The following is a 14,147-nucleotide window of genomic DNA, read 5'->3' as shown; positions in this document are numbered from 1 at the left end:
TATTGTGATGTTTCTGTCATATTTTATCAACCTACTACTTGCAGGACCCCAAATTTGCTCTATTGGCATAGGTGTCCTATTTTGGCTTCAGAAGCACGAATGTGTCCTTAATGCCGTTGGGCCCTGAGGGCCATTCTGGCGACTTTGCCTCCGAATTGGGGTCATCGGAGGAATTAACTTCGACGCGTTTTTTTAATAGAACCTCTTGCGACTTCCATTTCACGAACTTGAGCTTGCAATATTTGAGCCCATTTCAATCGACTATACATACGGGACGTAACTTCATCTCTCATTACTAACATTATCAGTCGCCCATAATTATCATATCACAAGGAAAAACCAAATGAGAAGTGTCAACCAACTGCAGCTCATGCTGAATTGTCAATGTGTGCTGTCTCCGGCTTGGGGGCCTCCGTCATCTCTGGTTGCCGCACGACGGCACCTTTCTCGGGATCGGTCCTCTTCATATCAGCTGCGTACTCCAACCCGGCACGCTCGATCTCCTTGTTACGATCTTCAGCCTTCACGGAGCCGAATATAATATCCATCTCTTCGAGAGACTTGCCCTTAGTCTCTGGGATGAAGCTGGAGCGTAGATTGTAAGCAAAACCTTTCGTCGATATTTCCTTTAGATCGACTTACTATGCAAAGGTAGCCATGCCGCCAATGTTAATTGCACCAAAGGTAATGAAGACCTTGCCCCCAAGAGCGGTCTCCATATCCAGAGCAATCCTGGAGATTGTGAAGTTGAACAACCATTGGCTCATGCCGGACCAGGCCATTCCGATATGACGAGTACGGTTGGAGAAGATCTCCGAACAATACAAGAACGGAAGCGGTCCGATACCCCAGGAGTAAGCGACACAGAACAGGTAGATCATGGCCGCCATAGCTTGGGAGTAACCAGAAGGGTTGGGCGAATTGGGATTGGGAGGATGGGTCAAATAAATTGCTCCGACGATCATGAACGTGATGCCCATACCCCAGGCGGAGCCAAAAAGCGCCCAGCGACGACCGAATCGATCGACACCAAAGGCGATGAAGAGAGCAGTAGCCACCAGCTTGACGATACCATAAACACCAGATGCGAGGAGAGCTGGGGTCTGGCCGACGTAACCGATCTGAGGCAGCGAGTGAGATAAAATATTAACATTAAGCATAATATCACTTACAGACTTGAACAGTTGCGGGCCATAGTAGCCAACGATGTTCTGTCCTGAGAACTGCTGGAGAAGCATGAACACGAAGGCAATGATGTATCGTGGCCAATTGCCCTTTCCGAAAACTGCTTCTCGGAAAGTCAAGCCTGCGCGGACCCCTTTCTCTTCAAGGACCGTAGCTTCGGTTTCGGCGAACTCTTCCTTCACCTCGTCATCGAGTGGTGAAGCACGTCGGTACCAACAGAGCGTATCCAGAGCCTCCTGTCTGCGTCCCTTCAGCGCAAGGAAACGGGGCGTGTCTCTGCAGAAGAGCAGGAAGAGAGCCATGAGGCCTGCTGGAAGAATCTGAACACCGAAGGGAATCCGCCAAACCTGGGGCGAGTTGGGGGGTGAGTGAATAGAGACACCATCTGAACATCGAGAGGTGAACTTGCTGCCTTGGTATCAATTCTGTCACTTACAGTTCACCCAGTACGAGAGCAAAACACCAGCGGCCACCCAAACTTGGAAAAGTCCAGTGATCTTGCCACGGATGTTCTTGGGAGCAATTTCGGTAGCGTATGTTGGGCCCACAGAAGAGATGGCGCCAATACCCAGGCCGCTGATGACACGTCCCGAGTAAATATACGACAATCCACGAACGTTCTGACTTTCTGCCACCGTGGTGAGAATGGCGCCGAGGATGAATACCAGCGAACATATGATCAACGTCCACCTACGGCCAATCCAACCTACAAATACCGTGAGTTGTGACATTTATGTTCGAAATGATGAGCTCACCGGACAGTGGGGCAGAGCCGAGCGCGCCAAAGAAGGCGCCCGCTTGCAGTACAGAAACGATGTTCGAAGAAAGGTCATTTGCGTTTCCGGCGTCCAAACCAAACACCTGTTGGAAGTAGGGATTACTGACAACGCCGCCAGCAATACCAGTATCATAACCATAACTGAAGGTGCTCATGAGATCACCAAAAATTTCAGGAATGCAAGAAAATTCTCACACAATCAAGCCCTACAAAGTCGATCCGATATGTAAGCTTCTGAGGTTCAAGCTCGCTGAATGACACTTACGAGGAATGCAGCAGAGGATGCAGCTCGAAGAAGAGGTGCTCGTCAGCATACGCCGCTTGACCTCCTAAACTCTTGCTCACCATATACTCGAATGTTGCGTAACACTGCGCGTCCCGTCGGTATATGAGATTCATCAACCATGGATACCAATGTTCAGAGGGGAAAGTGATTTCAGAATCGGTGCGAAAGAACCACTTGCTAAGTATGCGGGGCGGAGATTGCTCATCTCACCTCTTAATTTAAGCGAACACCTTCCTCAAGGGCGGCATCGGCAGAGAGGCGAAACGCGCATACGACCGGGGTTGGCGAATCACGGGCCGGCCGGGAAGCGCGCACCGGTGGGCGGACGCTATTGCCAAACGGACCACTACCTTGTTCCGCATCACGGCACCAACCATAATTGGCACAGCGTGGAGTATCTTTAATTCATTTTCTCCTTTTTGGCTGACTCAGAGGCGTCGATTTGTTTTCCCTTCGCCGCCCGACTCCGAGAAAATCAGTGTGGTGGAAAGTCAAACCCCGCCTCCCGCCCTCTCGGTGCGGAGCTCTTGTGCGGGGTTCGAAGTGAGGGACCCGGTGACGCTTTTAGGGCTCCATGGGAAGGGTATCCCCACACTGCCAAAAATGGGAGATCGGAGCTTCTTTCAGGGTCTTGATTCTGCGAAATCTCCAAGCCTCATCTGGGAAGTCAAGTGCGCTGATGTAGCCAGATATCCTCATACTACCAAGCGCTTCTAGGCTTATGGTGCCGCGACTCGAATTTGTATACCAGAATTCAGGAACGCTAGCTATTATATCCATGTCATGTGTCATGTCTCGTGATCAACCGGCTCGGAACTACACCGCTTAAGACTTCTCAATGTATGCAGTGTCCTCCTTCGGAGCCTCTATGGCAGGCGCTGCAGATCCCTGGGTCGGAGCAAACCCAGCCTTGTGTTCCTTGTGGGCCATCTCAATATCGGTCGCCTTCATGTCAGCAGCGATCTCGATCTCGGCACGTTGAATGTCGGCGTTGCGCTCCTCAGCCTTAATAGAGCCGAAGATTACGTCCATCTCCTCGAGTGTGCGGCCCTTAGTCTCCGGAAGGAAGCTGAAAAAGACACCGAATCAGTCCAGCTCACGTGTGGACGTTCATATTACTTACTAGGCCAGAACAGCCAAGCCGAAGATGTTGATTATACCAAAGCAAATAAAGGTCTTCCCACCCAGGCCAGTCTCGATATTGAGTGCCGTCCTGGAGATTGTGAAATTCCAGATCCACTGGTTCATGCCAGCCCAGCCGAGGCCAAGGTGACGAACACGGTTGGAGAAAATTTCGGAGCAGTAAACAAAAGGTAGGGCGCCGGTACCCATGGCGTACGAGAAGCAGTAGAGATAGATGAAGCCGGCCATCGCGCGGGAAGCGGGAGACGGGGTGGTTCCATTCGGGTCGGGTGGGTGCGTGAGATAGAGGGCGCCGACAATGATGAAGCAGATGCCCATGCCCAAAGCAGAGCAGAAGAGCGACCAGCGACGACCAAACTTGTCCACGACCCACCAGACAAAGATAAAGCTGGCAACGAGCTTGACGACTCCATAAACACCGGTGGCGAGTAGAGCAGGTGTCTGACCAACATAACCGATCTGTGCATTCCAGTCAGGGGCAGAAACGCGGCAAATGGGGCTCTACTCACAGCCTTGAAGAGCTGAGGACCGTAGTAGTTAACCAAATTCTGACCGGAGAATTGCTGGAACAGCATAATCAAGAATGTGATCAGGAAACGAGGCCAGTTCCCCTTTCCGAATATTGCTTCGCGCATTGTGAGGCCGGAACGGGCCTCCCGTTCCTCCAAGATGGTGGCCTCAATCTCGGCAATCTCGCCTTTGACCTCTTCGTCGTACGGACTCGCGCGGCGATACCAACAGAGCACATCAATGGCCTCCTGGGTACGACCCTTGAGGGCAAGGAAACGGGGAGATTCCTTGCAGAACAGCAGTGTGATGAACATCAGGCCCGCTGGAAGGATCTGAACACCAAATGGAATTTGCCAGATGGCAGCGGAATTGGGAGGAGAATGGATAGCAACACCGTCTAACAAGAAAGCCATTTTAGGGACAATCCCACGATAGAAGAGTACACTTACAGTTCACCCAGTAAGAGAGGAGCACGCCAGTAGCAACGTTGACCATGAAAAGACCGACGACACGACCACGAATTTCTCTAGGGGAGATCTCCGCGGCGTACAACGGACCGATGGATGACATGGCGCCAACGCCCAAGCCGCAAATGACGCGACCAGCGTAGATATAGCTGAGACCACGTGTGTATTGATCTTTCGCCACCGTAGCGAGGATGGCACCGACAATGAAGATGACCGAGCTGCCGACTAGAGTCCACTTACGTCCAACCCAGCCTGTTGAAGAGTGAACTTAGATCCAGGCAGGGTCGGTTGAGCGAAATCAACATACCTGCTGTGAAACCAGAAATGAGCGAACCAAAGAAACACCCAGCCTGCAGCACCGAGACTACGTTGGATGACAGGTCGTTGGCATTGGCAGTGTTCAAGCCAAATTGGGTTTGGAACCATGCATTGCTGACTACACCGCCGGCGATACCAGTGTCGTACCCATCACTGAACAGGACATTTAGCGACATTCTCAGCCGAAAGCACGAGTTCCTTACAGAATCAATCCCTGCAGGGGTGATCAACGATCATCAATTGAATTTCAAGACGATAGACTCACAAGGAAAGCAGACGAGGCGACAGCTGCCAAACAGGACAATCATGAGCCTACCAAAGAAGCGACACAAGAAAGTCATCCCATACCGTAAACCCGAATGTCGCGAAGAAGACGACGGCGCGTGGGGATATGTGCTTGTTCCTCCATTGTTGTGTAAATACGTGAAGAAAGAGACAACCAATGATGAAGCGCGAGGATGGGAGAGAAGCACTCGCTGTTGTGCGAAGAACCAGCAGTACCTGGATGAAATACGAAAAGATAGAGTGGTCAATATCCCAACGGCTTTGGCGGCCCGGCCGGATCGCGGGAAGACCGGCGCGGGCGAGCTGCCGTCCATCGGCAAAGAGGAGAGACTTTTAAAACCAGTTAGCGTTGTTTTGATGAAGGCGGTGGTGTGGACAAAAAAGGAAGCGCGCTGACTGCCCCGCGCTTCGTAATAGGGATAGACATTTAAATTAACCCACGCGGAGGGATATTCGGTGTGTGGGGTGGAGGTGGAGGGGGCTGGGGGCCATTAAAATAACCGAGCATGTCGCAGCGGTGCCCCGCGGTCGGAACTCGTGCTGAATGAGCCGAGTGGCGAATGTTGGCTCCACGAGATCCGCCATATATATGCACCCTGGCTTGGTGCAAGCGTGTTTCAAGGTTGTCTCGTATGCAGTACCCGATCGAACGAGGCTGCAGGTCGTCAGGGGCGGACCTCCCATGCTGATCCATCAGCCTTCCAGGGGATATCAGAAAGACTTCTGAAGCGGGGTTTACCGAGAACGTGCGGAGAGGGAAGGGACAAGCCTGTGTGGCGACGTAGGACAGCAGGAATTTATTGGCACGCAATTATTACTTTGTTACTCGAGCCTTCTGGACCAAGCTAGACCATAGGCAGGATCCGTGCAACGGGTTACGTCGACAACAAATCTGAAGCACGCGACCACGATAGGGACGCGGGGGATAAGCTCGGAACCGCATTCCTGATATCTTCTTCGCAGGAAAAGCTACCGGCGAGAGCTTAATACAGTTTCCTCCTCGGAGCGACAAAGCTCCTTGAGAAGGTGAGCATCTGCCTCCATACAAAGACGCCACGATACGGCAGTATTGCGGGCACCAGACAGTCAAGTTGTTCCACTGCAGAGTCATCGATCGGTTGGATGAGCGTGATAACTTTGGCTTGAAGATCACTCACATTGCAAGAAGCAGGGTTAATCGGGCTGCCTGCAGAGTTCAAGCGAATGGCATGTGTCGGCAGCTTCTTTCACTTTCTCGAGAACACCGCTGTCCCGGTGCTCCTTCTTCCAACTGCTCGCTCCAAGCGCGGGGTAATTCTAGCAGGCGTCCAAGTGCATTTCACGCATCGTCTTAGAATGTGACGTCAAACACAGACCATGAGCACAAAATGGTTGTGTCCGAGGACAAATTTGTCCGAAAAAACATCGCGATGGGAGAAGATGAAGAACGATGTGGCGATGCGGGCAGACCCTGGCCTAAACTTCTGGGAAGTGCGCCCCGTGTAACTGACCGGAGACGTGCCTCGATGCCGTCCTTGCCGACCGATTGCTTCCCAGAAAGGGAACGGATCTTTGCTGGCAGTTCTCTCTTGTCCAAGATGTTGATTATCTGATAACCAATGCGCGGCCACCTCACCGTCTACGAGCTTCCTTTGAGGGTCGTTGCGGACACCCGTGATCTTGGAGAGGTCAACTTTCGGCAGTACATGAAGCGGAAATACCACACATCCCTGTCAGCATGCTCATGAATTAGAGTATTGTGCATGGAGTAACCGTATGGTACGTTGACGTCAATGTTCGAGTCTTCGGACGCATGTTGTTGGTTAATGGTGCTCGTCAGCTGCCCGTGAAGCGGCACGTCCTGAGCTGTTCTTGGACGGGTGTTATATTGTCGGACCGGCCCCCGTCTCTGTGCTCATCCTACGTGCCGTTAAATAGACTACGGCACGCCTAAGAAGCATGGTTAACCCCTTATAAGTCCGAGGACGATGGCCCCGGGACACGTGCTGTGCTGGATGCTGAAAGCGTCCCCGATGCCTCGCCTCAACGCCCGCGTCAAGGGAAGGTTTTGCGATACACCAAGAAGCCCCCAACCCGCCTTCAGCTAAACTCGTCCAGCGGTTGGGTAGACACCGGCATCGACCTAGGTGTATCGACGCTGGCAGATTCCGGCTCGAGTCAAAGTCCGCGTTACGCCTCGGTGCTCAACTTGTACAAGTCAAGACGCGTTGAGTACCTCTCCTTCTTTCATCTGAAACATTCTGACACCAGGTGAGTAGTTCTTCTGTGCCTGCTATTACAGGCGGTGATTGCCGAAGATACGTTGTGCATATGTCTACTGCAAAGGAAGACTACCTGATAAAGCTATCTACGCGTGCTCTATGTGTCGAACGCGCAATACCTCCAGAGCGGGGGATACATATTAATGGCCAAGGAACGATATCCCAATGATGTGTCCCTCTTTCCATGTTTCCGCGCAACAACTTCCTGAAACTGGATGTCCAACATGATCTACGAACAACAAGCAGAAGGTGGCTCCGCGGAGTCTCTTACGACCATTGGCTCGGGGGAGGAGGGGAGATGGTACATGGAGCGCTATGGTAGACAGTTTCATGTCATGGATGCATTGTGGCCATACCCACACGACGACGACGAAATGGAGGTGAGTCCAATAGTTGTTGTGTGGGGATATGCGCTGACTAATTTCACAGAGACAAGTCCTTCAGCATGACTTACTGAGAAAGGTTGTCGGACACAATTTTGTCGGACCCGTCCCCATCATCCTGGCTAATACTCCCCAGAGACCGGTGAAGCGCGTGCTTGATGTGGGGAGGCGAGTCATACCATATGTATCGATGTGTACTAGTAGCCGCTGACCCCCGAAGCAGCGGAACGGGTCGCTGGTTGGTTTTTTTTTCGGCGAGTCCGGTGGCCCTGTCCGAGCTCACATATAAGGACAGGGTGCAGCAGATGGCAGAGATGTTCCCACACGAGTACCAAACCACTACTGCTTCAGGCAGAAATCTTGCGGCGGAAGCCCCGGCCTTCTTCCAGTGGTTCGAGACGATCCGTATTTTTATAAGGACTCGGCTGGGCCTGGACATGAACACACCTCAACGCCTCCCGCAAATCCTGCATGAGAAGGGGTTCAGGAGCATCAATACGAGGGCACACACCATTCCAATAGGGCCTTGGGCAGCTGATCCCGTCGGCAAGCAGGTGCGTGCTGGGAAGTGGTTCGAGTTTTGGGACTGAATCATCCCGTTAGCTTGGCGAAATGAATTGCCACGTGTGGCTCGAGTTTTTGAACACGACGCGGCCAATGCTGATGGAGGTACGGAAGAACGAGCAACAGGTTGACAGGCTTATTGCGGGCGTGCGGACCCTGCTCGAAGAGCTGCCGCAGGGCGTCCGTCTGCTATCCCGATATCATACCATCTGGGCTCTTCGTGGGCAGTCGCGGCTGGTGAACGAGAAAGAATTGTAAGAATTGGTCAGGAACAGGATGCTGTGTCGGAGGCGTGGTTGGGGACTGCGCAATATGGGCGCCTATTGTTGTATCTATATCGGTCCTGCTTATGTAGCGCTTTGAAACAACTACATCTGAGTTGTGCGGGTGATCGACTAGACGAGTGAGTTGATCGCCGTGCAAAATGATACGAGCACAGAAGGAATGCTCATGAAACTTGGGAGGGTCATGTGGATGCAGCAAGAGGAACAGAAAGGGGACGGAAGAGCGGAATAATAACCTTCTCAGCGGCGGAGACGGGTGCAAGCGCAAGGGATTAATGGGTGATATGACGGGCTCGCGTGACGTGTGTTAGCACAGCCCCTGCCGAGATGAGCGGCGAATGAGAATGCGCTGACGTCGACACTCCTCATTCCTACTGGAAAGCACACAGGGGGCGCCCCTTCCCCGCGCGCTCAGACTCTTTCAGGACCGTGTGCGCACCGTCTAACCTACTTAGGCTTCCTCCTTCCTTTCTCTCTGACGACTTACGCGTACCTCCTCTCTCCATCCCTCCCTCCCGCATATATCCCCCTGATCCGTCATCTTTCACTCCCCAACCATCATCTTTCACCTCCAAACCTAACATTGACACATGAGAATGGCGCCTCAAATGGGTTCCTTCGAGTGCGGCACCACCTCGCCTGGCGAGACAGCCCCAAGGGTCGGATATGCCACCCCTAAGGGGCTTGTCAGCCGTCCAGGACCAGATATCGACACCGTCTACGATATCCTGCAGTACACGGCAAAGCGACATGGTGACCGGGACGCTATCGGCTACCGCGAGATCCTGAACATCATCGAGGAGGAGAAGGAGGTCAGGAAGATGGTCGATGGTAAGGAGCACATCGAAAAGAAGAAGTGGTTGTATTGGCAAATGAGCGAGTTCAAATATTGGACGTATGTCGAGTTCAGAGACAAGGTCCTGCGCGTCGCCAGTGGGCTCCGAGAGATGGGCATGGAACCAGGCAACGTGTTCAACATCTACGCTGATACATCGTGGGTTTTCCCAAGCTCTTCATAACGACTCTTTTTGATCAATCCGAATTAGGCACATATGGCAGCTTATGTCACATGGTGGGTACCTGTTTCCCATACATCCCAGGGTTCAGGGGTTTGATCGATTGTGGCATCATAGCTTGTGCAGCTAATGCAATGATCGTCGCCACCGCATATGCCACGCTTGGTGAGAGCGGACTTCAGCACTCCCTGGAGGAGCCCGAGGTCGCAGGCGTTTTTACCAATGCCGACCTACTGGGGACGTTGCTCAAGGTGGTCGATAAGACGCCAACGGTCAAGATCATCGTCTATGATGGCAAGCCGAAAGCCGACATACTCGAGAAGCTGAAGAAGATCAGGAACGGAGAGATAAGGCTGATTCATATCGATGATCTGGAGAAGCTTGGGGCGGAGCACCCGCACGAACCCACTCCGCCGAAGTTCGAGGGCACAGCTTGCATTATGTACACTTCTGGAACCACAGGTCCACCGAAGGGTGTGGTGATCACCCACTCGAACTTGGTCGCTACAGGTATGTGAATTGATGCGCATATATTTGGTCATTTTGAGGCAGCTTCGTATAGTCGGCTCAATTTTCACGCTCCTTGGCAAGTGGATCCAACAAACCGACTGCTTCCTTGCTTTCCTCCCTCTCGCACACATCCTCGAGTACGTGGTCGAACTGGGTATGTTCTATGTCGGCATGCCGATTGGTTATGGGCGCGTGAAGACGCTGACGGATGCGTCCGTGCGCAATTGCCTGGGCGACCTGCGCGCTTTCAGGCCCACGATCATGGTTGGCGTACCCGCTGTCTGGGAGACAATTCGCAAGGGTATCGTCGGCAAGGTGAACCAGGGAGGCACCATGAAGAAGAACATCTTCCACGGTGCCCTCAGCGTGAAGAAATTTGCGACGAATAACAAGCTCCCCATTGTTGCGAATCTCACGGACACGGTTGTGTTCAACCAGGTGAGGGAGCAGACAGGTGGCAGGCTGCGCCTGACTCTGTCTGGCGGTGCCGCATTATCCAAGGAGACCCAGGAATTCCTCACCATGGCTCTCGTTACTATCCTATCTGGTACGTCTCTCCAGATGAAGTCTGGATGTGGCTCATGTATGCGCAGGATACGGTCTGACCGAGTCCTGCGGTATGTCCTGCATTCTACCACCCGACTTCATGCAGTATGGCCCTGTTGGTGTCCCTGTGCCAAGCATGGAGGTCAAGCTCGTGGACGTGGAGGATGCTGGATACAGAGCAACCAACAACCCGCCACAAGGCGAGATCTGGATCCGCGGGAACTCGCTCTGCAAGGCAATTATCTGTTCCGGACGAATCATTTACTGTTGCTGATGCCTTTCAGGGGTACTTCAAACGCCCTGACCTGAACGAGGAGGCATTCACGCCAGATGGCTGGTTCAAGACTGGTGATGTCGGCCAGTGGGAGAAAGACGGCACGATGAGCATTATCGACCGAAAGAAGAACCTCGTTAAACTGTCGGGCGGTGAGTATATCGCGCTCGAGCGACTCGAGTCGATCTACAAGTCGTGCAACCTCGTGAACAACATTTGCGTGTACGCCGATCCAGACGCGTCCAAGCCTATGGCAGTCATCCATCCGCACGAGAGCAACCTGCGGCATGCGACGGGTAGCGAAGCGCACTTGTCCGAGATGTGCGCGGACAAGAAGGTCGCTGAGCTCATCCTGAAGGAATGCAATGCTGTGGGTAAGAAAGCGGGACTGAAGGGCATGGAAACCCTTCAAGCAGTCGTGCTCACTTCTGACGAGTGGACGCCCGAGAATGGCCTTGTGACAGCCGCACAAAAGCTTCAGCGGAGGAAGATCTCGGACCGGTATATGGATGAGATCAAGGTTCGTCCCTTTTCATGCTGTTAACATAGACCACTTTGCTGACGTGGCGGCCGTGCCCATGTGCAGGAGGTCTACATCATCGACAGGGATTAGGTTCCCATCCGCTCGGTTCTCCCATGCCCTCTCTTTCACCCTCAATTCTCCTCGGTATGAACACACTCTGCCAGTTGGCTAACTGTCCTCGCAATTCGCGAGGCTTCCTTTTCCACTCACACTCTCACACTCTCGACATGCTTCTTTCCTGCTGACACCCCACTGCGGATAGGACAGGCCCCTTGCTGTTATCGCCTTGCAACAACCCCATTCCGTAGTAATCATATCTGTACAACACTAAAGCGATTCCCTCTTTCGCTTTCCCTACTAGAGTGTCAATAATCCAACAATGAAAACCCAACCGTTGTTGACATGCTTAGGGTAAAGTCGACGCTGATTGGTGCGGAGACGAAAGCTTCCGTGCGTCTATGTCATTGCTCCGGCATCCTCCGCAACTTGATTCCCTTTGATTTGTCCACCCAAGGACGCAACATACTCCGTTCCTCCGCCCTCGCCTTCTCCCCCCCTTTAGCCCGTCACAGAGCGATGCTCGTCCAACGACGGGCCCTCGCCGCCGCCATCCGCGCCCACTCCTCACGGACGTACGCAACCGCCCCATCAGGTCCAACCGTCTTCGCCCAAGACAACGGTCAACCAACTTCTTCCATTACCGTCCTCGTCAAGGCAGGCAGTCGTTTCGAGCCTGAGGGTCATGCTGGGATCGCTCATGTGCTCAAGCATTTTAGCTTCAAGGTGCGCCATATCGTCACAGCTAAAATTGAGAAGTACTAACCGTTGAGGACGTCTGATAGAGCTCGAAGGAGAGGTCGGCGTTGCGCACCGTACGAGAGGCCGAGCTGTACGGGGGTATCCTATCCGCTACTCTGACACGGGAGTACCTTGCCCTGACGGCAGACTTTTTGCGTGGGGATGAGTGCGTATATGCGTCTTATCTCACTCCAACATCGACTTGATTTGCATTCCCTAGGGGCTTCTTCCTCCCCCTTCTCGCATCCTCCGTCGTCTCCCCAAAGTTTGTCAACCATGAACTCCACGAGCTTGTCTGGCCTAGCGTCATGACGGAGACCGCAAACGCGATTGTAAGCGGAGAGTACACGGCGCTCGAGCTGGCACATGCGCTCGCCTTCCGCTCCGGATTGGGTCACGCCCTGCTCAACCCGCCCCACGCGCATGCGCCTTCCATCGAAGCTGTGAGGGACTATGCGAGCAAGGCGTTCACCACGTCCAACGTTGTTATCGTTGGTACCGGTCTCACCCAAGAGAAATTGGAGACGCTTGCCAGCCACCACTTCCCCCTGTCGAGCGGAACGAGCCTCACCTCGCCTGCAACCAAGTACTACGGCGGTTCGACCGTGTCGCCTTCGCTCCACCCCACCCTTTTTGTCGGGTATGGTATCGCAGGTGCTCCCAGTGCTGGTCTCTCCACCCTCGCTGCACACCTCGCCGTCAAGCCCCATCTGCCGTGGTCTGACGGGCTGTCTCCTCTCTCTTCTCTTCCAAAGTCCGTCAGCACCGAATCCGTCCTGATCCCGTACAGCGACGCAACCCTGTTCGGCGTGCTTATCAGTGCCAAGGACAGTGCCGGTCTCAGGCAGGGTGGTGAGGCCGTCGTCAAGGCGCTTAAGGAAGCTGCTTCTGGTGGGCTGAGCCAGGAGCTGGCTGGCCGCGCGAAGGCGCGTGCAAAGTTCGCTGCTGCGAGCCTCGAGGAAGGCAAGGCTGGTGTGCTCGCCAAGGGTGCCGCTCAGCTGGAGGGCAAGGCCTGGACCAACCTAGTGGACCAAGTCGAGAAGCTGGATGTGAAGGCGTTGGGCAAGGTGAGTTCTTCGATCACATGGTGACTATTGTTCGCTAACCTGTTATCAGTTTACCACTGACCTGATGAAGACCAAGCCCACCGTTGTGGCACTTGGTGATATCAACACGCTTCCACATGCCGACGAGATTGGCTTGTAATCGCTGACGTGTCTCCGGAGAGGCGTAAAGCTAAATATTACATAGTACCTTCTACGCAGCCGCCCTAAACGCCTTCTTACCTTTATTCACAACCCAAAAGAGGCTGTTTCTTTTCGCCTGCCTTGTACCTAAACGCGAAATGAGAAGCTATTCACAGCTGCTTGATATGTGTGCATGGTCTCCTCTCAATTGTGAGGCATGCATTGGATTCAACTGCTCTCAGAAATGTGCTCACCCCCGCCGGAGTGCGCCCGGAGCCGAGCGGAAGCTTAACCGTAATTGGGATCTGGGCTGATCTTGGTTGAAAACGGTTTTTCTAGCGCTCGAACACATCCCAGAGTTGGCCGTTGCTTTCCGGAATACTTATATAGTGGTAACTTTTCTAGCGCATGCAGTCTTCACAATGGCGGGACCGAGGAACTGAAGCTACTTTAGAATCCGCTTCATCCCGTAAGCTTCTTCCCCTTAGACGGGCGGCCACGTTCCTCGTGTAAGGCGCCGAACCAGTTGGCTCAGTCCGATTACCAGAAGAAAATACCCAGGATGCCTGCTTAGGGGTACACTCGAGCAACTTCGACTGTCGGGAAATGCTGCTTAGCAACCACGGCCCGTGGCCTGTTTTGTTCTGTATCCGAACGACCTTATTGTGAGAGGGACCCCTTACAAGCCGGTCTTCTATCATGATGAAGAAGTGGAATATACACCCCTAATATGACAAGGAAGGTGTATGAGGGTTGATTCCCAGAATTTCTCACAACAGCGATTCGGTGATTCTGTGCCACATGCTCACTTTTACCACTTGTGCAGAGT

At 53.3% G+C, this 14,147-nt stretch overlaps 6 protein-coding genes across 6 annotated transcripts; 3 read left to right on the top strand and 3 right to left on the bottom strand.

The window, feature by feature from the left end:
• Window positions 1-368: 368 nt before the first annotated feature.
• Window positions 369-2,118, bottom strand: DACRYDRAFT_54006 (general substrate transporter; the record flags this gene model as incomplete). The annotated part of the gene is made up of 5 exons (XM_040775220.1): window positions 369-585; window positions 643-1,121; window positions 1,173-1,570; window positions 1,622-1,891; window positions 1,941-2,118. The coding sequence occupies 5 exons, from the start codon at window positions 2,116-2,118 to the stop codon at window positions 369-371; spliced, it is 1,542 nt and encodes a 513-aa protein (XP_040627486.1).
• A 942-nt stretch (window positions 2,119-3,060) lies between these two features.
• On the bottom strand, window positions 3,061-5,293 carry DACRYDRAFT_117075 (general substrate transporter). The gene is made up of 8 exons (XM_040770314.1): window positions 5,036-5,293; window positions 4,953-4,975; window positions 4,891-4,901; window positions 4,677-4,840; window positions 4,352-4,621; window positions 3,902-4,299; window positions 3,373-3,851; window positions 3,061-3,318 (listed from the first exon to the last, which is right to left on the bottom strand). The coding sequence occupies exons 1-8, from the start codon at window positions 5,094-5,096 to the stop codon at window positions 3,075-3,077; spliced, it is 1,650 nt and encodes a 549-aa protein (XP_040627485.1). The 5' UTR covers window positions 5,097-5,293; the 3' UTR covers window positions 3,061-3,074.
• Window positions 5,294-5,616: 323 nt separating this feature from the next.
• On the bottom strand, window positions 5,617-6,173 carry DACRYDRAFT_23027 (uncharacterized protein). The gene has a single exon (XM_040773061.1). It carries the CDS (start codon window positions 6,081-6,083, stop codon window positions 5,787-5,789), a length of 297 nt encoding a protein of 98 aa, XP_040627484.1. The 5' UTR covers window positions 6,084-6,173; the 3' UTR covers window positions 5,617-5,786.
• Window positions 6,174-6,238: 65 nt separating this feature from the next.
• Window positions 6,239-8,438, top strand: DACRYDRAFT_117074 (uncharacterized protein; the record flags this gene model as incomplete). The annotated part of the gene is made up of 6 exons (XM_040770313.1): window positions 6,239-7,178; window positions 7,231-7,269; window positions 7,324-7,613; window positions 7,663-7,784; window positions 7,840-8,170; window positions 8,220-8,438. Exons 3-6 carry the CDS (start codon window positions 7,449-7,451, stop codon window positions 8,436-8,438), a joined length of 837 nt encoding a protein of 278 aa, XP_040627483.1. The 5' UTR covers window positions 6,239-7,178; window positions 7,231-7,269; window positions 7,324-7,448.
• A 482-nt stretch (window positions 8,439-8,920) lies between these two features.
• DACRYDRAFT_23023 (long-chain-fatty-acid-CoA-ligase) lies at window positions 8,921-11,677 on the top strand. The gene is made up of 7 exons (XM_040773060.1): window positions 8,921-9,458; window positions 9,511-9,536; window positions 9,598-9,990; window positions 10,043-10,537; window positions 10,584-10,771; window positions 10,821-11,330; window positions 11,397-11,677. The coding sequence occupies exons 1-7, from the start codon at window positions 9,061-9,063 to the stop codon at window positions 11,421-11,423; spliced, it is 2,037 nt and encodes a 678-aa protein (XP_040627482.1). The 5' UTR covers window positions 8,921-9,060; the 3' UTR covers window positions 11,424-11,677.
• A 183-nt stretch (window positions 11,678-11,860) lies between these two features.
• Window positions 11,861-13,492, top strand: DACRYDRAFT_23022 (ubiquinol-cytochrome C reductase complex core protein 2). The gene is made up of 4 exons (XM_040773059.1): window positions 11,861-12,116; window positions 12,176-12,297; window positions 12,352-13,198; window positions 13,248-13,492. The coding sequence occupies exons 1-4, from the start codon at window positions 11,910-11,912 to the stop codon at window positions 13,335-13,337; spliced, it is 1,266 nt and encodes a 421-aa protein (XP_040627481.1). The 5' UTR covers window positions 11,861-11,909; the 3' UTR covers window positions 13,338-13,492.
• Window positions 13,493-14,147: the final 655 nt, after the last annotated feature.

The sequence above is a fragment of the Dacryopinax primogenitus genome (assembly GCF_000292625.1).
Source record: "Dacryopinax primogenitus strain DJM-731 SS1 chromosome Unknown DACRYscaffold_12, whole genome shotgun sequence".
NCBI lineage: Eukaryota > Fungi > Basidiomycota > Dacrymycetes > Dacrymycetales > Dacrymycetaceae > Dacryopinax > Dacryopinax primogenitus.
Note: the sequence above shows the minus strand (reverse complement) of the source record. Positions and strands in the feature narration are given on the sequence as shown.